Raw genomic sequence first — 26,588 nt, forward strand, 5'->3', positions numbered from 1 at the left:
AAAAATTTGCTCAGGATGTGAATGTTAATTTACAGTGGAAATAGATTATTTTTTATTGACTATTCAAAACTATAATGTAACCTGGTATATTTCTGCACCTAGAAGACTTGTAGCTCCATCTGGATATACTCTCTCTGATGCTGCAAGTCACCATCCTTAGCTCATTAGTAGACCATAGCAAGTTGCTGTGATCAAATAATCTATCGCCTCTTGCTCAGCCTTCTAGTAATGAACATTTAAGGGCTTAGCCAGCTTGGTGCTCAGATAACACATGTCTACTATGTTGCCACGCTCATATTTGTCACCTTTACAAGTTAGGCAACACTGGTATAGCCTTTGGGAAGCTCAGGAACAACTCCAGGCCATCCTATTAGAGAGACCTGTTAGTATTTCCATGGAAGGTTAGCATATCACAAGGTTGATCTTCATGAGTAAAGTAGATGACTTCTAGTCACCTGACATAAAATATCTTCTTCATTAACATGATGCAGTTATTTGGATTCACAGCATTAGAACTGGAGGAGAAAGCATTAGGTACAAAACTAGGTCACTAACAAGCCTAGATTTCTCTCTAGTGTATGAATTTATAGATCTTGTCATAAAACACGGTATCGCTAAGATTTGGCTGGCTTTAAGAGTTGGACACAGTGTCTTTCTAGGCACAGAAGTATACAATTTGTAAGAAAGCAATGAGACAGTTTTAAAATAGAGAACCTTAAGCTATCTTTTATTATACTAACAAATCCTTGCAAAAGGCAAGAAGCAGGTAAACTAAGTAAATGGAAAGGGAGAGGTTTACAGTGAGATCTGAGACCAGCAAGACATACAAAAAAGAACAGGCATAAAACTACTATGTAAAAGAAAGTTATAATTTTGAAAAAAGTTATCAAAGCCAATTCTATAGTTGCCTCCTATAAATACTAAAGAAAAAAACAAATTGGAGTTATGTAATGTTAGGAAATTAAATTTGGAATATAAGCAAACTGACTTAAATGAAGGAATTGTCAGTCATACCACCTTTTTTCTAGTTGTGTAAGGGTATTGTGTAACTATATGTGAGATGATGTTGCAGAAAAGCAGGCCTTCCCTATTTCTAAGTTTTCTAGAGTGATCCAGACAGGTGTCCATGGCAGATAAATAACAACAAATTAACTCTATGATTGTTTTATATGTTTCTTGTCAATGACACTCTCTTAAGTTATTTTTATCATGTATTACTTATATGTATATTTGTAAATTTGTAATATTATTTCTGTTATTAAGAAAATAGTATCTAAAACACAAATGAATATATATTAAAAATAGATTTTCATAGTTTTTTTAGTGGTCTCCTTTATTTTTTCTCTTGCTTGGAGACTTTTGATGTCTTTTCATTTTTAAAAATTAGATCAATGAATTCTTTAAATGTATTATCAGGTATCTTGCATATGTACCTTATTTAAGTACTTATATACTTTATTGATTCTATCAGTAAGTTTGATGAATAGTAAATTTCCTCAATTTTTAGATGGTTGTGAATAATGTACTTGAATGTTGATTCTAAATCTTGAATTTAAATATTGATCCATATATGTACTTTAATTAGACTTGTTTTGTTTTTTAAAGACTAGCTTTTGGTCTTAACCTACCTGGTGTGTGTGTGTGTGTGTGTGTGTGTGTGTGTGTGTGTACGTGTATACATATATAAACATACAAAAGCAGAGATCTAGGACTAAAAAAGACAAGGTGCTGTAATATACATCCTATACTTTCTTTAAAGGTTAAATAGTATTTTGAATTTGCATATTTCTTTATTTTTTTATCTATTCAGGAAATATTTATTGAATGCCTATTGTGTGCATCACATTATTATTTTGTCCTTATAATATCCTTCTGAGGTATATAGAACAGGTACTATGATTTTACAGGTGAAGAAACTGAAGCTTAGAGAGTTTAATTGACTTGTCCCTGGTCTCACGCCTGGTTAGTGGCAATGCTAGGACCACACTCGAGGTCTTCTTACTTTTAATGTAAGTACACCAAAGAAAGGGAGCAAATTAGTTATTTATCTGTGGTACTAATACAAGAAGACCCTTTAATAAACTAAAATGTCTTAGGTTCCAATGCACAAAACACAAAGTAGCTTCATATAGAATTTCCTGATCTTTTAGATCTTAAAATGCTAAGTAAGACCTTTTAAAGAGACTCACATCTATAAATTACATCCTTATTCACATGTTTATGTCTTTACATTTTCTTTGTGCATGTATTTGCCTATGTTTCCCATCAGTGAAAACTAATTGCAAGTGATATAACTGCAAAATTGACACTTGGGCCATAATGTATAGTATACATTCTCATTCTTAACATTTATTCAGTTAATTAAATTGATCCCATAAGTTTTTGCGTCTGTTTATTATACTTTTACCTTATTGTTTTTGTTAGATGTACAAGTTGATATATTTATTTTTAAAGGACATCCTATTTCATGATCAGAAATGATTCCCAATATTATGTAATTGCACATTAATTCCAAAAGTTGGCATAATACCTTCTTTCCAGTATATACCCTTTTAATATTTAGTGGCTTTATCATACCATAGTTGGCATTTGGTTTTTACCTATCTTTAAGGCAAAAATAACTTTAAAAGTTTTTTAAAAGTGAAATATTAAGAATTTTTTATTCCAAAATTTGCACTATATTAACATTTTGTAGGAAGCTCATAAAATGGTGAGAGAAGCTAATATCAAGCAGGCAACAGCTGAAAAACAATTAAAAGAAGCACAGGGAAAGGTAAGTTTTTACTGTATGTAATAGAAAAATAATAGAAGTTACTCAAGCATTTTAAGAGTAAATGTTACTCTTTTTTAGAATTATTTAATATATTTTATATATCATCTAAAGGGATTAAATAATCAGTTTTTGTCATAGTATCTTCTATTAATAAATAGGACTGTTTACATTTATTGAAAACATATTATATGCAAAGGCACTGTTGATATTTGATACTTGAAAACAGATCACTTAAGACAGGCAGCATCCTTTTTATTTTGAGATGAATTGGAACTGATCTTGAGCTTTTGATTTGAATCTTTAGAAATGAAACCAAATTTTAGTTTTCTTTTAAAAAGTGATATTTTTCCATTTAGATTTGAATTTTGAAAATCTGAATGGCAGTTGTATCTAAGCCAGAAAAAAACCAAAAAAACAAAAAAGGATTTATTTCCCTCTACTGCTTTGAAAGAAGTATGAAAAAAAATAATTACCTATCCTTGGAGATATGAGGTATATCTATATTTGTCAAAAAAAAGTAATTAGTAGATAAGTAATTGTATTGCACTTTTTCCAAGATTGATGTACTTCAAGCAGAAGTTGCTGCCTTAAAGACACTTGTGTTATCCACTTCTCCAACATCACCAATTCAAGAGCTTCCGCCAAGTGGAAAGGCTCCTTTTAAAAAGGGACATGCAAGAAATAAAAGTACAAGCAGTGCTATGAGTAGCAGTCATCAGGACCTCAGTGTGATGCAGCCTATTGTAAAAGACTGCAAAGAGGTAACTCGTCAAGGACTGTACCCCCTTTGATGCTTACTAATTTTCATCACTGAGATGTCACTTAGGCTTTTTGTCAACAAATTCTTTGGTACAAAATACAGTATATATACGTATATATGTATACGTATATATACGTTATATATACGTATACATACGTATACACACACACACACACACACACACACACACACACATGAGGCTTTATGTAGAGCTGACTTCTTTCAGGGATTCTCCAGTCCCCTTCTTTTCTGGCTGACATTGGAATACCAACTGGAATCTTGGTAAGTTTTTGCATCTTTCTATTTCATTTAGGGAAGATCTTTATATTGTTTGTGTTATGTAAATGAAATTTTCTTGGAGGATAGTAATTTTTTTGCTAGAATAAAGTCTGAAAATGAAAAAGATTTGAACTGTTTTTTAAAAGTTTATTTTTTGAATGATACTTTATTTTTTCCAATTATACATAAAGATATTTTTCTCACTCATTTTTTTGTAGGCTTTCGAGTTCTACATTTTTCTGCCATTCTCTCTTCCCTCTCCACTTCCCAAGACAATGAGTAATCTGATATAGGATATACTTGCATAATTACACTTAACATACTTCAGTATTAGTCATATTGTGAAAGAAGAATCAGAAGTAAAGGGGGAAAACACCATGCAAAAGAAAGAAAAACATAAAACAAGTTTTAGAAACTGAAGGTCTGCAGTCAAACTCCATAGTTTTTCTCTGGATGTGGATGGCATTTTTCTCTTACAAAAGATTTGCAGAATTAACATTTTTTACCTCAGCAAGGTTTAATGATTTACAGTTTGAATTTTTCTAAAAATTGGTGAGATGTAGAACTTTTTTTAATCAGTGTTTAGGACTCTGGAATTAGAACCTAGGACCTAGATTGGAGCTGTTATTCTTACATTACTTGTCACAACCGTGCCTAGAAAATAGTAGGTGATTTTGTCATTGTGTTGTGATGTATTTTTGAAGATAATGAGCTTATTTGAGTAAAATTTATTTATAAACATTGAAGTTGTGAGGTTATTTACAGATTACATATTGTTGAAAAGCATGACTCCAATGTGTCTAAATAAACCAATCCATTATTTTAAGCAGCCTCTCTATATCTCTTAAAGTCACAAATTAAGTTTTTGAATTCAGTCCTTAGTGTAGGAGTAAGGTTACCCCTTATTCAGTTAAGTTTGTAAGCAGAGGCTTGTAGTTAAATAATCAAAGCTGGTGTGATTTCATTTCATTGGACAATGTTTTAGGTGGGGAAAGGGTGTCACTAATTAGGGGGAAATTATCTTTTAAAAAATGACAATAGAAAATGTTCTTTGAAAAGTCATCATTTGGGCAAATCTAAGTATGGCATAAAATTTAGAGTATGAAAATAAATGTTTTATAGAATTTGTTGCATTGGTTTCTGCTGCCCATTTAAGAGATTGTTTTAAATTTGTTGCTCATAATTTTATTATATTTAGACTATATTTTCCATTTTGTGACGTATTAACTAATTCATAGTTCTGGGAACATTTGCATTCTTCTTACTGATTTTTATGTTTGAATATACATTTTTTTCTCCCATTGTACCACGTAATATTCTAGGTTATCTTTAAGTACCATTGTTTAAGTGCATTTGTAAAGTTTTATTTTTATCTTTTGAATGCTTTGAAATGTACGATGGGACTATTACATATTATAATTAAAAATAATAATAAATAAAAACTTTATTTAGCCATACATGCTGTTTTACAAAATTGTAAAAAATGTATTAACCAAAGGAAATTAAATTTGACTTGACTTAGTATCTAGAATAAGTAATAGCCAAAACTTTTCCCTGTCCACAGGAAATTGTAATCACACTTGAATTATGGCTTTAATGGAAACACATCTGCAAGATGAAAGGGCCCTGGCTTTTCTTATGTTCAGACCACTTAGTTGAAAGCTTTTGAGGTGCTGTATAACCTCACAGAATTTGTAAATGACTCCTTAATCCAAAACTTTCTCCAAATTAGTGGTGCCTGAAAGGGTTTTTTGTTATTGATGTTGTTTTTTAAATAAAACACATTTACAAGTATTTTTCTCTACATTTTAAACCTAATTCTGCTCCTTCTTGTGGTTTGGAGTATCTTCTGGGTCTTTGAAAGCTTAACTAGTGGTATACATACTCTATAGGCTCTACTGTTCTCAAATGATTTCAATATACTGACTCAGCAATAAGTTATTGTTATAGGAAAAACTTTGCTAAATTTCAGAAACCTCTTTTATCAGAAACTCATAACACGGGTTGTGGGAGTTGGTCATAGCAATTTGTGGAACACTCTACTAAGGCATGAAGTGTTGCCATATGTGTTGGTAAAGAGTAGCTCCCATCAGTGAAATTATGAAACTTGAAATGTTGAAAGAAGCATCATATAATCTGGAGAAATAGGAATGAAGAAAAAAAAACGTTGATCATCATTTTAGAGCTTGAAAGAATGTAGAAAATCATGTCGTTATTGAAATATCTGGTAGGTACAATCAGCCTTCAATTATCTGCATGGCTTACCTGTAGTTCAGGTGAACAAGTCTCAAAGCTAGTATGTTCCTGATGGTGTTCTTAGTATTCTGAGCAGCATGGGAAAAGCCACAGTGTGAGAGAGAACCCTGCTTCTAGGGTCAGGAGAAGGAGACTTAAATTCATTCTGCCTCTGGCAGCTTACTGCTTTTGTGACCTTGGGTGAAAAGTCACTTAATTTCTCTGGGTTTTTTAGAGTTCTCCTTTGTAAATAACAAGGTTTATCTGTGTGGACCTTCAAAGTCCTTTCCAGCTCGGAATTTGTTATTCTAGGGACAGGCTATGATATATGTCATGGGTGGAGAGTTCTGGTTCTTTGTTGTTAAATGATGAGTTGAGGTTGAGGTAGTCTGAACAATTTTTTTCAAAACACAAGCTAGATAACATCTATTAGTTTTGGAAGAAGAACTGAAAAAAGAACTGTAAAAAAGCTAATTATTACTGATAATGCCAAATGGAAATTACTAGGAGTGACTATGACATAATGGAGCCTAAATAAACAGCAGAAATACAGTTGAAAATTCAAATGAGTAATCACACTTATTTAAAAAACATTGCTGTTGCTCAAACTATTTTCATTGATATCTTCTTTGGAATGGTCTTCAGTATCGACAAAGAAATAAATTCCATTTATAGGAATATCTCTATTTAGTCATTTATTGTAATAATCTACATTAATATATTCTCTAAAGCTTGCAAGATATACTTTAAATACATTACACAACCCACATTATTAGCTAGGTGTGGTTCTTAATTAATTTTGACTGTGTCCAAAACCAGTTAAATTGCCAAAGAGCATAAATGTGACATTTAAAACATTCAGAAAAATGGAGTAGAAGATGTGAAGGCAGTCCCTATGGAAGGCTTCCAAAAATACTTGGTGTAATTGCAGAAATCTTGAATAAATATATATCTGAAATTATTAAAATTACTTGTTTATTATGGTATGGGTACATTTGTGAAATTATTTTTGCTGTTTTATATTCATGCCTCATAATGTTGGTAATGAAAAGTTGTTAGATGCTTTGGATTTACTTATAAGTAGATATAATTGAGGGTTTTGTTAAAAATATTTTCTGAATTTGTTTATTAGGCTGATTTATCTCTGTATAATGAGTTCAGATCTTGGAAGGATGAACCTACAATGGACCGGACATGCCCCTTCTTAGACAAGATTTATCAGGAAGATATATTTCCATGCTTAACCTTTTCTAAAAGTGAGGTAAAAAATTTTTTTTAAGTTTGAGTACATGGATACGTTATACAACTATAGTATTGTTTAGGATTGTTTTTGTGTTTTCCACATTTTTAAAATATATTATTTGTGTAAAACACATTTTTAATATAGATAGCTTTAAAATGTTATGTATTTGTTTATAAAATTCTCTGGACTCTATTCTGTCATACAGGTCTTCCCTTCCCTATCTCTCTACTTTCCTCACAGCATTATGGTAAATTCTGAATACTTGAACTCCTGACCCTCTTACTAATCTTGAGCAGATGGCCCTTTGAATTGAAATATGTATTTGAGCGATGAAATGTTAAATGTGAAATGGGAACTAGATTAATGCCTGAGATATAGTCCTAGAGAAATGCTCAATTTTTATGCTCACACATCATCATCAAAAACCTTGATATAAGACCAAGAGGCTTGCTTAGGTTATTAAAAATAAAATAGAGATACCAACTACCTCCTAGGCCTCTTGAGGATTTTGTGGGATAAGGAATGTGAAAGTTTTTCAGATATATAAAGAAGTATATGAATGTGAGTGATAAGGATCTTTTATGCTTGAAGCTTTTGCAGTGTCCAATTACAAATAACTGCTAACATGTAATCATGGCAGCTCTCTGCAGGAGCTATGGTCCAATCCCTCTTCTTCCCACTTCTCCTCCTGATCAAAAGGGTCTATATAGTAAGAATTTAAGAGTCAGAAAATAGGGCCCATTGTTGTTAGAAATTTAAAGAAATTATAATCTTATATTTTGTCAGTTTCCTAGATGAAGAGTTATGTGACTGTACCCATCTCTTCTTGACATTATTTTGTTCTGTGCTATATGATTATCTCTTTTTAGAATCTTGTGATCAAATATTAAAGCAGAAAATATGTAATAAAAAACAAAGGTCCTATTGACATTTAAAAGGAAAAATTTTAATCCTACAGATTTGAATCAAGAAGATAAGTCTGTGCCATATCTGGAATGAATAAATTACCTTAATCTGAAAAAAAGCTTGTTGAATTAATCAGTAAACATAGTTAAGCACCAAACTGTTGTACATACTATTTTAAGTTTTGAGATAAAAATACAGAAAAGAGCTTACCAGGGAGCTTACATTCTAGCTGTGGTTGTCACATTTCTTTTCCTTGCTTAGGACCAGTGACACAATTTGGGGGCTTGAATTTTAAAGTAGCTACATATCATGAAATGTTGATATTTCTCTATGGATTTTTTTTTTTTAAGTTGGCTTCAGCTGTTCTGGAGGCTGTGGAAAACAATACCCTAAGCATTGAACCAGTGGGACTGCAACCTATTCGATTTGTAAAAGCTTCTGCAGTTGAATGTGGCGGACCAAAGTATGTTAGTCTAGTTATATAGATTGTGAAAAATATTGAATGCTTTTTAATATTAGTATTTAATATGGGAGGATTTCATGTTATTCCTTCAAAATGAACCCTAGAAGCCCAAGGACTCCATTATCCTCAAATCAGCATAGAAATGTATATTATCAATATACATTATTATCAATTATCAATATATCGTAATAGTTTTATTCCTTAATATCATGAATACATGAAGAATTCCTGCTGTGTTAAATAGCAGAGCCATAACTAATACAAAGAGAATGGGGCTTTGGTCCAAGGCAGTGAAGAAAAACTTCCTCCTTTCATTGAGGAAATACTATTTCCTTACTATTGTAGCTACCATATCCACACCTTGCATGGGAATCCTCTGCTGGCCTGTACCATACGGCGCCATCATGTCCATGTTGTCCCTTCCAGGGACCTGTCATTAAAGTGTTCTTCTTGGGGACTTCCTCTTTTTCACTCCCTTAACCCCCCCCCCAGTAGAGATAAGGCTCAGACTGTGGGAGATGACTGTCATCTTTCCCAACATGACTGCTCCCAATATTGTTTGTGTTTACCATTATTGTTCCTTTTCTCTCTCTCATCCCTAATTATATTTGCCTCATGTTGCCTGTTAGAGTTTTACTAAATATGATTCCTGCTGAATCATAGAATATTAGGGCTTGAAGGAACCAGAAGTCACCTTGTCAAAAGTCTCATTTCATATTAGGGTATCATACAATGTGAAGAGAAAGCTTTCCCTGGTTTTTACTATATGGAAGGGAAATGTCCACCCCAAAGCTTACATAATCATGGTCTTTCCATGCGGGATCAGGGATAGAAACAGAAATTTACAATATCACTGAAAGTAGCTTCTTCTGCTCCTATGTCACCTTTTTATAGGGTTGGGAAAGCCATTGGGGAAAAAAATTGCATTTGATTTTTTAAGTCCAGTCCAGCTTAGGACAGCAGACCTGAAGTAGGAGCAGATTTTTCCCCTGTTGTAGGACACATTTTCTAGACAGAAGAAAGAAATTAGGTGTGTCAAAACAATGATGGGAGCTTTATTTTAAAATTTAATATGCGTATAATTTGTCATGGTAGTATTTTGTTGATTGCTCATCGAGGCATTCATTTGTATTTATGAGCTTCACTTCCACTTGAAGCCAGATGCTCAGTCTGATATTCGTCTAATGCCACTTTAGTTCAAATCTTGAACATGGGGGGATATTTACCCCATTTAATAAACACTAGAGAATTTTAAATTGGGCTTAATATTTCCAGTTCTCTTTCATACCTTAAAATTTCACATATCATAATTATTACTGTGTTATAATTTAGTTTACCTCTTCAGGGATCCCTGTAGGTCACACACATTAGGAAACTGCACACTAAATTATCTGTGTTGTATTTTATTTTTATTTATTTTGCAAATCAATCCCAAGTGCATTTTAATTTGATTGGGGCCACATGGGAGCAGCTTAGTTGGACATCTCTGCTCCTGGATATATTATGCAAATACTATAATCCAAAATAGCAGCAGAGTTACCAGTCAGAATTTAATTTTTATTATATTATTACAATAAAAATCATAGAATGTTTGAACCAGAAGTTTAGAAATCATCTGGTCAACTCTTTTGGTTTTTTTGTTTTTTGTTTTTTTAGTTTTTGCAAGGCAATGGGGTTAAGTGGCTTGCCCAAGGCCACACAGCTAGGTAATTATTAAGTGCCTGAGGTTGGATTTGAACTCACATACTCCTGACTCCAGGGCCAGTGCTCTATCCACTCAACCACATAGCCTCCCCAGGTCAACTCTTTAATTTTACAAATGAGAAAACTGAGGTTAGGACTCAAGTAGGAAAGCCAGGATTTGAGTCCAGGTCTTCTAACCTCATGTACTCAACCCAGATACGTTTTCATCAATAATGTGCTTGGATTGAGACTTTAAAAGATTTGAGAGATTGGAATTTGAATGTGTAATGTATATAAGCCCCTATAACAGGTACTTTAAGACATAAGAAAGATGAGGTCTCTGTTCTCAAATTTTCAGAAATCTAGATGCCAAGCTAGGTGGTGCTCATGCACAGGGAATGATGATACAATAAAGCAAATAATTAATAAACCGGTCCCTCAAAGTCCTCCAATTTAGGCTGCCTCCAGCATGAGCCTTCACTCCATACTTGATCCAGTTTGTCTGCTTTGTTCCCTAAAGAGATCACTCATGCTTTTATTTGTTGTTTTTAAACATTCTATGCAATTTAGACTTCTTTGTCTATACTTCATGGACAATGATATTAGAGACATATTAGTGGTGATCCTGTCTGTAATAGAGAAAAGAGTTTGTTATAATAATTTTTGCATATCTTTTCCATTTTTCTTTTGTATTTAGTACTTTTTCATTTTTATCCCTGAATACCCCTGAAATGACATAGCTTAGTCAGATATCTTGCTTTCTTTAGACTGATTTTACTCTTCACTGATTCACTCAGTTTTATGAGACTGAGCCATTCATAACTATCTGTCTACTTTCTTTGTAAGATTTAACACATGACTTCATAGTCTGGCCCAGTGTTGCCTTTGGCAGCTATCTCTGTCCATTTGCAAGTCAGATGTTTGCTGACTAAAAGCTTTTTCTTCATTCTTTTGGTCTCCTTGTAGCAGGTAATTTACAATGGTTTAATGAATGTTTGTTAATGACAAGTAACTGTGATTCTTTAGTATCCTCTGCCTCCTTTTCCTCTCCTTGGCTACCATTACTGCAGAAACAGAAGGTCCAGAGCACAGGACCAGGACCATTTTGTGTTTTTCTTTGTTGGATGGATTGCCTTTGCCAAAAAAAAAAAAAAAAAAAAAAAAGCCCATTAAAAGGTAGGTGATGTAGGTGATGAACCTTTCCATGATTAGCAAGACTGGTCCTCAGTCTGTTCACAGATTGTACTTATAGCTTTTCCAATATGGAAGAACCTGCTTGAGGTTGCCAAGCCTTTGCTGTCATAGGCTTTGAGAAGCCAGGATCACCTTCCCTGCCTATTGATGCAGCAAACTAGGATTTCTATGGTATTACCTACAATAGTATTTTATATCTTCATATCCAGAGTACCCCAGGACTGTGAAAACATCAAATACTAGACAAGAGTTTTTTCTATCTTTAGGGAAACAAATGGAAAAATGCTCTTATCTAAAGTAAGATTAATTTGGAAGGTGATTATTCATATTACATGAATAATTACATTATTCATATTTTCAAAAAGATAACAATGCAAAACCCCTTTATAATCTATTTGAAAATTTAGGGATTCTTGTAATTAAGTAAAAGCCCTTAAAAGTGGACTTGGACTAGGGATAGAGGAAAGGAATATGCTGGAAAATATAGATAATATGAAAATAGTTGTATTCAATCCAATATAAGGGCATTGAGAAATCAACTTATTTTACTAGATATTTAAAGAGAGGATGTGAAAAAATATCTTCTATCTTATTGGTTCTTAAAAAAGTGACCAAGAAAACAATAGGTGGCACAGTGGATAGAGCACTGGCCCTGGAGTCAGGAGTACCTGAGTTCAAATCCAACCTCAGAGACTTAATAATTACTTAGCTGTGTGGCCTTGGGCAGGCCACTTAACTCCACTGCCTTGCAAAAAAAAAAAGAAGTAAAAGAAAACAGCAACAACTGCTCTCCCACTGATCCACAATCTTTATGAGGGTCTTGTATGCATGGATTGAAGATATCTTTATTAAGCGGATTTGTAGGGAGAAAACAAAAATATTCAACAACTGATTACATTTTTGCTATTACCCTTTGTTGATGGCAAAAAAAGGCATTCAATTTAGATGAAATGGCTTCTTAGGAGTTCTTTTAGAAAAAAAAGTTATTTCCCATGTTTCTGTGGAAGATGTCATAACTCAAATAGTCCATATTCAGAGACATCCAGGAATAAACATCAAGTGAGGTATAAAATTGGTAGAATTATGCTCACCCATTATATTTACCACTGTGGTGGAGGCAATCTAGCAGAGAGTCCAGGTCAGAGAAGAATTGCCAGCATGTGAGCAAGACTTCTTGTTGCTCCTGATTGGGGATGACATTGTATTGATTGCATTAGGCCTCACAATATTTCAGAACTTTCTTAGAAGAGATCTGTAATCACTCACAGGAATTTGCTGTGTCCATTCACACAATGAAAGATTCTGTGAATGAAAAATGTCTCTTGCCCAGATGTCAGCATAAACTTGGATAGATAACTACAGAGATTGTTTATATATTTTGGGACAGACAATATGGATAGGCAGTGCCCTGAACCCAGATTTGAAAAGGATGGAGAGAGAAAGGCTAGATTTCTTTTAGGAAATAGCAAAACACTTTTACTAACCTCAGCAAAGGCCCATCTTTTTAATACCAAGATTTTAATGTTGTGACTCTATGACAGCAAGATATGGATTAGTCCTGCCTCCAAAAACCTAAGGGTGAGCATCATACCAATGAGAGTGGGCTGCAGTATAATTATTATTCAGGAACTCTGAAATTAGAAGAGATCCAAAAGATGTCATCAAAGAAAGGCATAATAGGCTAGCCACATAGTGAGGGATCAACTCTTTTGATGTTGGAAAGAAGGAAGACCTCCCAACACACTGGGTGGATTCCATGCAATGAACTTTAGGGAGCTATGGATGGAGCAGGCATGGATGGCCTGTGATCTGTGTCATTTTGGGGAGCACCCAATTTGATGGATTCATAAATCCATTTGAGTTTGTTGTGTACCCTTTGGAATAACCAAGAAAGTGTTTGCGCATGTGTGTTTGTGTGTGTGTGTGTGTGTGTGTGTGTCTATAGTTCAGTGTCTTTTTTCCTTATAATTTGAAATATCAGTACTTACAACTTTGGCTGTTTAATATTATTTATTGAGAGGAAACTTGTTATAGTGGAGAGAGTGAATGAAAGATTTGGAAGTGAGACCTGGTTTTGAATTCCTCCCCAGACATCAACCAGCTATGTGAACTTGGCAAGTCATTTAACTTCTCTCAGATTCAGTTTCCTTAACTGTAAAAATGATGTTAGTGGCACCTGCTACACAGAATTATTGTAATAATTAGATGAGATAATATGCAAACCTTAAAATCCTATAGAAATGTTAGCTTCTCTTACTGTCATCATATGGCTATACTTCTGTAGACTAGCCATGATGATAAAAGTATCCTCAAAATTAAAGTTGTAGGATTTTTGGTGTTATAATCGTTAGGGTACATATAATTTCTTTGCAATTATTTTAAAAAACAGTCTTTAAAACTACACCCTAATAATTTAGACCCTTAAATGAAATGTCAGCTAATTTATCTTTACCATCACCAAAATCCTATCTTGAATTTCTGCTGATTGATTCTCATTCTCTCTCTCTCTCTCTCTCTCTCTCTCTCTCTCTCTCTCTCTCTCTATATATATATATATATATATATATATATATATATATGTTTTTGCAAGGCAAATGGGGTTAAGTGACTTGCCCAAGGCCACACAGCTAGGTAATTAAGTGTCTGAGGCTAGATTTGAACTCAGGTACTCCTGACTCCAGGGCCGGTGCTCTATCCACTGCACCACCTAGCCGCTTTGATTAATTGTATTTTAACAAATATTGGAATCATGGTCAATTTTTCATGTTAAAAAGGAGAATGTTGTACCCCAGATCTAAGTACTGTCCTGTTTTTCTCTTTGTTTATCTCTCATTTTTGCCCTATAGGCAGCTCTCCTCTAATACTTATCATCCAGATGGAAATCTTTTTGTAGCCAGTTGCTAGCATTTTTAATTCATTTCTAGATGTGATAGAATTGAACTCCCCACAGCATTCCTTCCCCCGAGGCCAAGCATGCCACCTGTATTCTACTTCTTAACTGTAGAGCATCACCTGCCAATTAGCATTAGAGATCACATTAGTATGGAGTCTAACCAAACACTTTAAACAATACAGATCTCGCTGTTTTAATTCAGTGTTCTTGGGGTGGAGATTGTTACAAATATTAAAAAAAATACACAATTAGAAAATTATTGTTATGTTGGGTTTCAGAAACTTGCCCCAACATTGTTATATCCCACATTGTTCTGCTCTCATTTCTGTGAGGGATGGAGAGTCTAGATACTTTCAACACTACATAACTTAAATGTGTAATTGTTTTACAGGAAATGTGCTCTCAGTGGTCAGAGTAAATCATGCAAACACAGGATTAAATTAGGAGACTCGAGCAACTACTACTACATTTCTCCTTTTTGCAGATACAGGGTATGTAATTGGTCATAACTTTTTTCCAAGCTTACCTTCTATGTAAATGCACATATAGCATGTTGACCTTTTGTGACATTTTATTTTGGCTTTAGATCACATCAGTGTGTAACTTTTTTACATACATTCGCTATATCCAGCAAGGACTTGTGAAACAACAGGATGGTAAGTTCCGACCTTAGAAAATGCTTGCATTTCACTAGGCTTCAAAAACTTGGAATGTATTTTTATTACTAGCCATAATGTCAAAACAAGAAGGAATACTGATATTGGCATTTTCTTGTGTTACTCAAATGATAATAAACTAATCTATAAGTTAGGAATTAAGTGGATAGTTTTTTTATTGTTTTGTTTTTCTTGGTATGAGTGTTTATTCATCTCATCTTAATTATCCTGCCTCCAGACAGGAGCAGTTTTCTCTTCAGTGATGTGGTAAGTCAGTGTATGTGAGGGGAGTACACAGCCCATTGAACTTCTACCTCTGAAGGAATAGAGCAGAAGTTAGAAGTAGTCAGATTTGTTTTAATTGGTGAGAAACCATGAGAGAGCTAACAATACATTTTTTTCCATATTTTCTACTTACATGTATGAAATTAGTAAAGCCATTGTGAGGACAGTACTGAATGGAATAAAGATTACTGTTTTCTAAATCAGGAGAGATGTGCAGATGATATACCTGGGGGAACCAAATTCAAGCAAGTGTCTTAATTTTTAATATAGTTTACTTGATAATTAGCAATTAATAATTTTCAGGTTATTCAAGTTTCAAACTAAAAAATTGAATATGGTCTCAAAGCCCAAGAGAAGTCTTATGAATTGGACATCAGCTCATAGCAGATGTTGGACTAGAGTAGTGTATCAACATTTCCAGGGCCATATTAATTTTATAGTGGGTAAAATGCAATTTTTATGAACCTTTTACCTGTTCATTTTTCACTGCAGACAGAAAATCTTCCTTTTCTTGAAATAGAGGTTCATCCAGATGAACCAAGTTCATTCTAATATTCTGTGAAACAAAACACGTTAGTTCAAAACTAAACTATCCTCTCCTTTGTTTAGGTGTTTTAATATGTTTTTTCCTATACAGATAGAATTGTAATTCTAATATGTAAATAATGTGGGGAATTCTCAGATTAAAAGCTTGTATTTTGTATTGGTATACTTGAGTTTCTGTATAATAGATTATGTAACACTATTGTCAGACACCTGTTCATAGAACTAGATCATCAAAGACATTTTATTTTATTTTTTTGCAAGGCAATGGGGTTAAGTGGCTTGCCCAGTGCCACATGGCTAGGTAATTATTAAGTGTCTGAGACCAGATTTGAACCAGGTATTCCTGACTCCAGGGCCAGTGCTTTATCCACTGTGCCACCTAGTCACCCCATCATCAAAGACATTTTAAAGACTTTTTCTAAGTTGAAAAACAAAATACAAAGCAAGATATAAGGATTAGATAAGTTCTTATATAATTGAGCATTCATTGTAATTATTGATGATGACAGCATTTATATCACAAATTATATTGATGTCTCCTTCCTCATGGAACAAAGTAACTTTTAATATATGTAATACCACAAAACAAGCATAGCATTAATTTCTGATGAAATTGGATTACATTTAAAAATATTATGGCATATCTACTATACTAAGTATTTTTCAATGTTGGCTGCAACCATTACAAAATAAATTTAAATAAAGAATAATTTTTAATGAAGAAGAGAAACATGTTTATTCAGATTTCTTGTGTACAGACCTTAGTGATGGGAATTACACTAAGCCTTTGGTTTTAAATGTGCTTCAATGAAAAATTAAATGATAATTTAGAATGATCTTTCTTTAATAATTTATGTCTTTTTTTCTCTTATGTGCAGTTGACCAGATGTTTTGGGAAGTTATGCAATTGAGAAAAGAAATGTCTTTGGCAAAACTGGGATATTTCAAGGAGGAACTTTAATTCTCTATGTGAATATGCATGAACTTCACTGGATAACTGAAATGGCTGAATTTTTTTATGGTCATGATATTTATTTCCAAGGAGATGGGTCCAAGATCTTTTATCCTCTTTTGCAAAACACTAAGGAGTACTGTGAATTGTATCAAACTGACACAATGCTGTGTACGCTTATGTAAAACTTTAGTTGAACACCTAAGATGAAGACTTGCAGGTTTACTTGTGATTGTAATTTATAGTTGCAAAAAGCAAATCTAATTAAATAAATGTTAGATTGAAGATGTGTGTTTGCTTTCTCTTCTAGTTCTTCAATGCCACATGAAGGGGCAGTTCATTATTTTAGAATTTCAGATCTCTGACACTTGAAGAAATTTTTTTGTTTAAAATGCTAAATTACTTGATGTATTTTGAACTTTCACTATCTGTTTATCAATGATTTTTCTATGAACCAATTATGGAAGATTAGCTAGTTTTGAATTTTACAAATCAGTCAATGAAAGTGTACTTCATTACCCTGGAAGATACAGGAGAATGTTACAGGTGGGCCAAGTCTTCACAGAACTTGTGGTTTAAGTAGGGAGACAATCCAGTAAATATGGAAGTTAGATAATAAAAGACTAGAAGTACCCAAGTGGGATTGATGAATGGGAATTGTTAAGGTTTGGAATTCCTTCATAGAAAAGGTGGAACTGGGGCAGGATCGAAGAGCCAGAGAAATGGAAAAAATGAAAAATAGCAGGAATTGGAATGGAACATAATAAAAAAAAGGTAGCTTGAGTCATACCGAAGGGACTTTTTTAGTGAAATAATTAAAAAAATTTTTTTAATGTTTTTAAAGGTTGAGTGAGACCAAATTATAGATTACTTTGAATGTGAGGCTGTGACATTTTCATTTGATGTAGTAGAAAATAGCAATTAACTGATGTCAGGTTGTTTTGGCCATCCAGTTTAATTGCTTCCTTAAGCAAGAATTCTTTTTGTAAATGATTTGACAGATGACTTTTCCCATCTGAGCACCTCCTATGATGGGGAAGGTCACTACTCTTTGACTGTGGAAGGACTTTAGTTATCAGTTTTTTCTTATATTGAGTAATGCTAGATCAGGTACACACAAAGTTGTAGCTCTTCCTAGTAATGGTTCACCAAATATTTGAAGAGAACTCTTGTGTCTTCACTAATATCTTTCACTCAGATGAAACATTCCTACTTCCTGAAGCCATTCCTCCTATAACATGCTGTCTCAGTTTGCCATCTGGGATTCATTTTGATTTCTCAATGACCTTAATGTATCTAGAGAGATGTGATGTGACCAGTGAAGAATATAATGAGATTATTAGTTTTTTAAAAGGGGCACAATACTTTTATAAGGTTGTCTCAGATTGTTTTTAAGCAATGAAAATTATGCTTTAGGAAAATATTAATTATAACTAATATTTTGATAGTATCTTAAGGTTTACAAAAACATTTTACTTATGATAGCTCATATACTTCTCACAACTGGTAAGGAGCTGGTATCCTATTTGATGGATAAGGAATACTGAGGCTATGAGTTCAGGTAACTTTAACAGGGTCTCCCAGCAAGTAAAGACCTGAAGCAGGATTTAAATTCTGGTCTATCCTGTCTCCAAGACCAGCATCTATCCATCTTGCCAGTATCTGCTTCCTAATCTGGCAGGACAGGATATGCAGTGTAGTTCAAAGGGAAAATAAGGCTTTGAAGTTTACACTGTATTATTTAAAAACCAGTGAAAATAAGCAGTTACAGATGTTACAGATAAAGAAGCTGAAATCCAGGGGTTAATTTACCAAGACAGTTAGATGGCTAGTCAGGATTTGAATTCAGATTATCTGGATTCTGGTTGTCTTGAAGGCAGACCAACTAAGAGATAGTGACATGAATGGAGAAAATGGGATCAAATTTGAGAGACAGAATGAAGACTCAAAATGATTTTATAATTGGTCAGACAAAGGATAAAAGAGAGGAAAGAGGAATTCTAAGGTCTATTCTGAATCAGAACAGCCCACAATGCTCCCTAGTTTGACTAGATTTAAATGTGATTAGAACCTGCTTAACCAAAACAGTAAAACAGATAATACTTACATATGATTTGCTAAAGCAATATATGGAATTTGGTTTATTGGCCCTTGTTTCCATTTGAGTTTTAACAGCACTGGTGTAGATAACTGCCATCTAAATGGGGGGACCAGGAAAGGGAGCTGGATTTGGGGAAGTAGGAGAGAAAATGATGTGTTTGACATGATAGGAAATCAAGGTGGAGGTCGAAGGTTTAGAGCAACTGGCCTAGTGTCAGGAAGCCCCAAGATATCATCTCAACTCAGATAGCACTAGTTAGCTGTGTAACCCATTGGCAAGTCACTTAGCTTCCAGGGTCAGGATAAAATGAAACAGTATTCTAAAGAAACTAGCACAGTCCAGCTACACAGGAGATCGTCTTGTGTAATCAGACAATGAAGGTAGCTAAATTTGACCCAGAGATTCCAGAGGCAGATACCCTACCCAACAAGGTCAAAATCAGAAAGCTAGGTCTTCTATGCATCAAAGTGCTAATGACCTAGAAACAGAAGCAAAATAGATAGAAGCCCATAGACTGGGGAAGTGCTAAGCAAATTGTGGTCTCTGTGACCCTGGGCAAGTCTACCTCTATTTTCTCAACTGCAAAATGAAGAATTTGCATTTCTAAGATCCCTTTAAATTCTAAATTCATGATCCTAAGATTCTTCTGCATCATAAAAAAAAATCTGAATTCTGAAAAATTCATCTGAATGGAAAGAGAAGTCTAAAATAACAATATACAACGAAATGAAAGAACTCTAGAAGACAAAACAAAATTGAAAACCAGGAATTCTTACATCCAACAGGGGGAGTATGAGAAATTGTATCTTATATTACGCATCAGTGAATGGTTTGTGGTATGTGACTGCTGAAGTTTCTGTGTCCTTTGACAAGTAGAGGGACAGGACCCCCTATGGTAAAATTTTGGAAACATTAAAAGTCACAAAGAACTAGAAGGCAGGAAAGAGTTGAGATTTGTCTCACTGGAGGTAACATCTCACATTGGGAATCACAGATCTAAGCATTTGAAGATAAATTTCCATATGAAATTGCTATAACTGTTAAGACCCGTTACTGTATCTAGTGATCTTTTCTCTTCCATCCATCTCACATTTTTTGGCATCAAAAATTCATTTAAATAGGCCACCTTGGAATTATTACACATTTTTAGTCTCTATATTTTATGACTATACTTTGTTTTGTACTGATTATGAATTTTATTCTAAGAAATAAATTGTTCAACTGTTCAGAAATAACTTATTTTTTAAATTAGATTTTATTTTAAATTAGATTTTATTTTATTTTTAAAAATTTAAATATTGATTTGTTTTTCCAACTACCTGAAAATGAGAGTTTTTACCAGTCTTTTTTTTTTTTGGCAAGGTTTTGAGTTTTACAATTTTTCTCCCTCCCCTTCCCTCTCTCCTCCCCCTGACAGAAAGCAATCCGATATAATCTCCATATTTATAATCTTGCTAAACAGATCAATATTGAACATGTTGTGAGAGAAGAATCAGATCCAAACAGAAGAAAGGAAACATTAGAAAAAAATAATACATAGAGAACTTTTAAAAATTGAAGAGGATACGCTTTGCTCTTCATTTAAACTCCACCATTCCTTCTCTGGATATGGATGGTATTTTCCATCACGTCTTTGAAAATTGTCTTTGATCTAGTACTGCTAAAATGAATAAGTTCATCATGGTTGATCATCACCTCACATTATTGTTAATGTGTAAAATGTTCTTGCATCAATTCATGCAAGAATTTCCAGGCTTTTCTGAAATCCTGTCCTTCATGATTTCTTTAGGTATTTTTTTTGTTTTTGTTTTTTTAGGTTTTTGCAAGGCAAATGGGGTTAAGTGGCTTCCCCAAGGCCACACAGCTAGGTAATCCTTCATGATTTCTTATAGAACAATAGTATTCCACACATATGTATAATTTATTCAGCCCCCCAATTAATGAGCATCCCCTCAATTTCCAATTCTTTGTTACTTCAAAAAGAGCTGCTTTGAATATTCTGGAAGACTTTGTGCTCCCTTACTGGGTGGGGACTGTTTTTATGTTTTTGTTTGGACCTGGTGAGCATTTAATAAATGCTTGTTGGTTGATTGATTGATTTCTTACTCCCAGATCATGTTTGTCAGTATTTTCTTCGTTAATTTCACCTACATTTATCTTTTTTTTTAGGTTTTTGCAAGGCAAATGGGGTTAAGTGGCTTGCCCAAGGCCATACAGCTAGGTAATTATTAAGTGTCAGACCGGATTTGAACCCAGGTACTCCTGGCTCCAAGGCCAGTGCTTTATCCACTACGCCACCTAGCCGCCCCACAAAGAAGTAGTTTTTTGGGTTTTTTTTAGATTTTTTTTCCCCCAAGGCAATGGGGTTAAGGGGCTTGCCCAAGGCCACCCAGTTAGGTAATTATTAAGTGTCTGAGGCCGGATTTGAACTCAGGTATTCCTGACTCTAAGGCCAGTGCTCTATCCGCTGTGCCACCTAGCCACCCCTACATTTATCTCTTTTATGAAAAGTATAGGTTTTCTCTATCACTTTATTTTCTGCAATAGGTACATAAGCTTAAGTGATTTTTGTCTCAGCAAATATTTATCATGAGCCCTGCAGTATGAGATGATCACTTATTCCATGAAATAATATTTCTTCATGTAAAAACCAACTCTGTCAAGCCAACTCCTTTATTTGCATCCTCTAGGGAAAACTCTTCCATTTAGCTGCAACTTACTGATAGCCTCCTCTCATTTATAGCAAGAATGTTAAAACTAATCCTATGCAGTTTCCTCCATTCATGGCCAGGAGGTTGTCATTGAACATATATAATACCAACAGCTAAGTTAATGTTTACAGAGTCTAGAAAGTGGTTATTAAAAACTATTGGCCCTGTTTTCTGCCTCTTTGTCACCACTACTAAAAAATTGGAAGGGATATAAAGTCATTTACAATATTGTCTGTTTCATGAGTTGCCATGGCCAAAGAATTCATTACCCAAGTAGCCTTGGAAAGCAGGTAGGGTCTTTTGCTGGGACCATATTCAAACTTTTAAGAGCATTTTCTTTTTTAGGTTTTTTGCAAGGCAAATGGGGTTAAGTGTCTTGCCCAAGGCCACACAGCTAGGTAATTATAAGTGTTTGAGACCGGATTTGAACCCAGGTACTCCTGACTCCAGGGCTAGTGCTTTATCCACTGCGCCACCTAGCTGCCCCTTTTAATAGCATTTTTAAAGAAATCCTGCCAGAGTGTTTGTTTTCGTAATATAGTTTTTGAGAACCTACCTCTACCTCTGTCACCACTCTGATGTATCAGAGTAGGATTTTGTAAAGTATTAATCTTTGTAGAGTAATAATCTATTTATTAAGTGTATTAGGTTTACCTCAACTGCACCCAAGAGGCAATAGAGAGGAGCATGATGGGTTTGAGTAGGCAGCAACACCTTATAAATTGGCTTCCACTGGTATCTCCAGTGTCAGGAGATCTAGAACAAGACCCTCGCTACATTGGGTGGGCTCTTTACAGAGGATTTACATATGACAAATTAAAATTACTGAAGAGCATGCATAGATGAGTTGTGCAATCTTCCCTTGATTTGGTTATTCATGGGTTGACCATTGATAATTAAATGATAATTTGTGCAGGTTTGCATCATAAAAAAATCACAGATGATGTGCATTTAAAAAAATTGGTTATATGTAAATCTTGTATATTAATCCATTTTATTTATTAGCATAACTATATACATGAATTCAGTTAAATGTTAAGTTTCAGTGCTCTAAAGAATTATGCACTCTCTCTTTGTCTACCATCCAGACTCAGTCACATAATTTGAACTATAGCCATCATTGTATCTCATACTCTTCATAAAAGAAAATTTGTGAAATAGTAGCTGCAGCTACATCAGAGGCTGAAGACTGCATAGGGTGCAAAACTAATCTATAATCTGTAGAAACTGCAAAAAAATAAATTTATGTGACAGCTAGATGGCGTAGTGGAGAACTGGCCCAGGAGTCAGAGGACTCGAGTTCAAATGTGGCCTTAGACATACCTAGCTACGTGACCTTGGGCAAGTCACTTAACCCCACTGCCTTGCAAAAAAAAAACCCAAAATTTTTTTATGGTTGCAGTGTATTGTTTTACTTGTTTTTTAACTGTTAAATATAATCAGAAGTCATTTTCAGTTTTTCCACATTTGTAGGGATCTTGTTCTTGTAAAACCTGTCAATGATGAGGAATGACTACTCTTAGAGTATAAAGATTGATGAGATAAATTCCAAAGGACTCATGATAAACATGCTGTCCACCTTTTAAGAGAGACCTGGTGGATTCAGAGTACAGACTAAAACATCTTATTTTCCTTTCTTTATCCTTTCTTTTTCTCTTCCCCCCATTATCTTCATCTAGAGGAACAAAAGGTCAAGAAATTCAAGGGGAATAATTTTTAAAAAGTGATTAGGAAGAGCCCAAAATATATGAGTTTTCAAATTATGTTAGCAGTAATTATTGAAATTAATACTAGGTGAAAAAAATGCAAAAATGGATCAGGTTAGAAATACAAAATCCAGAAGTAATGAAGAGTACTAATAAATCAGCAAAGCCTACTGATAAAATTTGAAAGCAACCTACTCAAAATTAGTTTTAGACCAGCATCTCATAGTATATACCATAATAAACTCAAATGCCTATGTATCCTAGATGGAAAAAGATATGTCATGAAGATCTTAAAGGAGCAGAGAAGGAGTAATCTTTCTCAACTATGGACAGAGGAAGAGTTCTTTCACCAAACAAGGGACAAAGAGGATCACAGAAAATAAACAATTTTGCTAAATAAAATAAAAAATCTGTAAAAAATTTCAGCTAACATTAGAAGGAAAATAGTTTCCTGGGGGGAAAATCTATGTTGCAACATTTTCTGAAATCTCAGATATAAAGAGAACTGAACAAGAGCTATTCCACAAAAGATAAAAGGACATCAACAGTCTCAAAAAAGGAAAAAAATTATCGAGTTATATGGAAAAAAAAGTCTAAAGATTACAGGTTCAAGTCACTAAAAATGAAAAAGGACAAGAACTCTGATATTCCACCTTATAACTATCAAATTGGCAAAGATCACAAAAATGGAAAATGACAATTGTTGAAAGGGATAAAAGAGAATAGATGACAAGAGAGTTGTAAAGTAGATTAACTTCTGGAAAACAACTTGGAAGTGTGGTTCATCAATCACTAAATTGTGCATGCTTTTTGACCAGGTGATATCATGGTGGAATAGATGTGTATCCATATACTCACATATACATACACCCTATATCTCCATTTGGAAGTAAAAGAAAGATCCTATTTTGGGTTTTTCTTGCCAAAGAAATTGCTGAGATTAATTCCAAAAGACTCGTACTGGATACTGGATACTGAAGTAGTTTGCCATTTTCTTCTCCAGCTCATCTTTCAGATGAGGAAACAGGTCAAACAGGGTTAAATGACTTGCCAAGGGTCACACAGCTAGTAAGTATTTATACCTGAACTCAAGAAGATGAATCTTTCTGAATCCAAGCCCAGAACCCTATCCATTGTGCCACCTAGCTCCCCCCAGCATGTGCATATATACATACATACATCTATATACATATATATACATATAATTATATATAGTTATATATATCTATACAAAAATAGTCATAGTAACACTTTTGTTATAACAAGGAACTGAACATCAAACAGAACCCCTCAACTGGGATTAGTGGAAGAAATTTGGCATATTAATATGATGAAATATTGTACCATAAGAAATGACAAAGGGATGGATTCAGAGACAGAAATACCTGTAACTAACTAGTGCAATTTTAAATGAGTAGAAATAAAACAACTTTGAAGGACTTCAGTACTTTGGTGATTGGGGTGATGAACCAAGACTTTAGGGACAACCAAAAATGATGTATTTTTCCTACCTCTTGACAGTGAAGTGGTTGGCTACAGGTATAATATGATATCTGTTTTTGGACATGGACAATATGTGAATTTTTTACTTGATCAAATGAACATGTTACAAGGTAACATGTTGCATCATGGGGGCAAGGGGAATGATAAGTAATGCCATTGAACCATTTTGAAAAAGAAGAGAGGAGGAGGAGTTATAAAGAGGGGCCATTGACAAGTGGGGTAGTCTTGAAGGTAATGATCTGAACTTAGGATATATATTTTAAAATACCAGGTTTTATATCACGAGAAAATAAAAAAGATTTTGTGTCTGGGGTGGGGGGATGTCCTTTGTGTAAGGGAAATTACCTGGGCTTTTATTGGGAAATGTCTGTTTTGTGAAAGCAAAATGATGTTTTTTAAAAAAGAAATTTTTATATCCATTAAATTTCAGATTTATAACAACTCATATTTAATAGCATTTTCTAATATAGAAAGTGTTTTCCTCACAACAAACATGAGGCTATTGGACAGTAAGATTTTTGAACTTCACATTTTATAGTTTAATAAGAACAATTTTTTCTTAAATGGAAGAAGCAGCAACAGAGACTCAGATATTTGTCCTAGAACTATTAAAACTCCACAATCCTGTCTCATTATAGCTATTTATTTGTCTTGTAAAGAACTCCATATATGATAACTAGTTCAGTACAACCCTGTGATGTAGAGACCATTATTATCTCTACTTTATAAATGAGGAAACTGAGATCTCTCTCTCTCTCTCTCTCTCTCTCTCTCTCTCTCTCTTTTCATGACCCGGTGCCCAGAGTCACACAGCTAGTAAATGTTTGAAATCAGATTTGAATTCAGATCATCCTGACTCCAGGGCTTTCTCCACTGTGCCACCTAGATGCCCCAAGGGCATTTCTTAACTATAGTATTCTGACCTCAGTATTTGACAGAAATGAGTCACAGTCACTGCTTCCTGCTCTCTTGAAATGGGCCCCTCCTCTGTCTTAACTTTACCATGTTTTGTTGTTTTAGAATTATAAATATCCTGTTCTAGAATGAGGGAGGAGATAAGACTACATATTTATTGCCTATCTATATAACTGCATGTGTCACTGAGGCCAAAGGTCCTTAAAACAAAGAAGACATGCAGAATAGAATATTTTCTGTATTAAGAGTGGAAGATGGATTTGCTCCTGCTTCCTTCCTCCACCTGGTAACTTTTGCTTAACACTTTGCAATGTATCCTGCTTCTTAGAGCAGGACGGGTTAAGATCATATGTCTCTTTACAGGACCAGTCATTAATTTGAAGATCTTCACTTCTTTAGAACAATATGAGTCTTTTTCAAGTTTCCTGGTAGACCTCCAACAGATGGAGGACAATAGTCCAACTTTCTAAAGTTTGACGCTGTTTCATTTGGCCAAAATCTGTGTTCTCATCATGGATGTGGTGGGAGAGAATGACGCCTTGCAGCAATTCTTTGAAGGTAAGAAAGCTTCCAGTTTACAGCAGGGAATAAGAGATTTCCAGCAGGGAAGATGACTAATCCCCCAGCTCAGTTTATAATTTTATTTAAATATTTTCTTCAACAAACACCTTGGAAGAAGTGTCCATGTCAAGGGAATTCTGAGAATGGATGCTTGGTAGGAAGAAATTGTCTTGTGAGAAAAAGAACAGCATAAATAGAATTCTTGAATGTTCTAGATTGCAGT

General features: G+C 34.2%; 2 protein-coding genes across 5 annotated transcripts in view; both read left to right on the top strand.

Moving 5' to 3' along the window:
* Nucleotides 1-17,153, top strand: part of RAB3IP (RAB3A interacting protein) — a 52,837-nt gene extending 35,684 nt beyond the window's left edge. For 2 of the 4 annotated variants that reach the window (XM_074226125.1, XM_074226126.1), the window contains 7 exons: nt 2,696-2,773; nt 3,331-3,534; nt 7,180-7,308; nt 8,547-8,659; nt 14,821-14,920; nt 15,016-15,085; nt 16,795-17,153. In XM_074226125.1, the coding sequence (XP_074082226.1) occupies nt 2,696-2,773; nt 3,331-3,534; nt 7,180-7,308; nt 8,547-8,659; nt 14,821-14,920; nt 15,016-15,085; nt 16,795-16,877 (777 nt within the window). In that variant the 3' untranslated portion in view covers nt 16,878-17,153. Of the gene's footprint in view, nt 1-1,922; nt 2,010-2,695; nt 2,774-3,330; nt 3,535-7,179; nt 7,309-8,546; nt 8,660-14,820; nt 14,921-15,015; nt 15,086-15,517; nt 15,616-16,794 lie in introns of those variants that run through there. The other 2 variants (XR_012476154.1, XM_074226127.1) reach the window with 2 other exon arrangements.
* A 9,163-nt stretch (nt 17,154-26,316) lies between these two features.
* The window catches only part of MYRFL (myelin regulatory factor like), a 173,443-nt gene continuing 173,171 nt past the window's right edge, over nt 26,317-26,588 (top strand). Inside the window, exon 1 of the mRNA XM_074221048.1 lies at nt 26,317-26,362. Within this exon, the coding sequence (XP_074077149.1) occupies nt 26,317-26,362 (46 nt within the window). The remainder of the gene's footprint in view (nt 26,363-26,588) is intronic.

The sequence above is a fragment of the Macrotis lagotis genome, chromosome 2 (genome assembly GCF_037893015.1).
Source record: "Macrotis lagotis isolate mMagLag1 chromosome 2, bilby.v1.9.chrom.fasta, whole genome shotgun sequence".
Classification (NCBI taxonomy): Eukaryota; Metazoa; Chordata; class Mammalia; order Peramelemorphia; family Peramelidae; genus Macrotis; species Macrotis lagotis.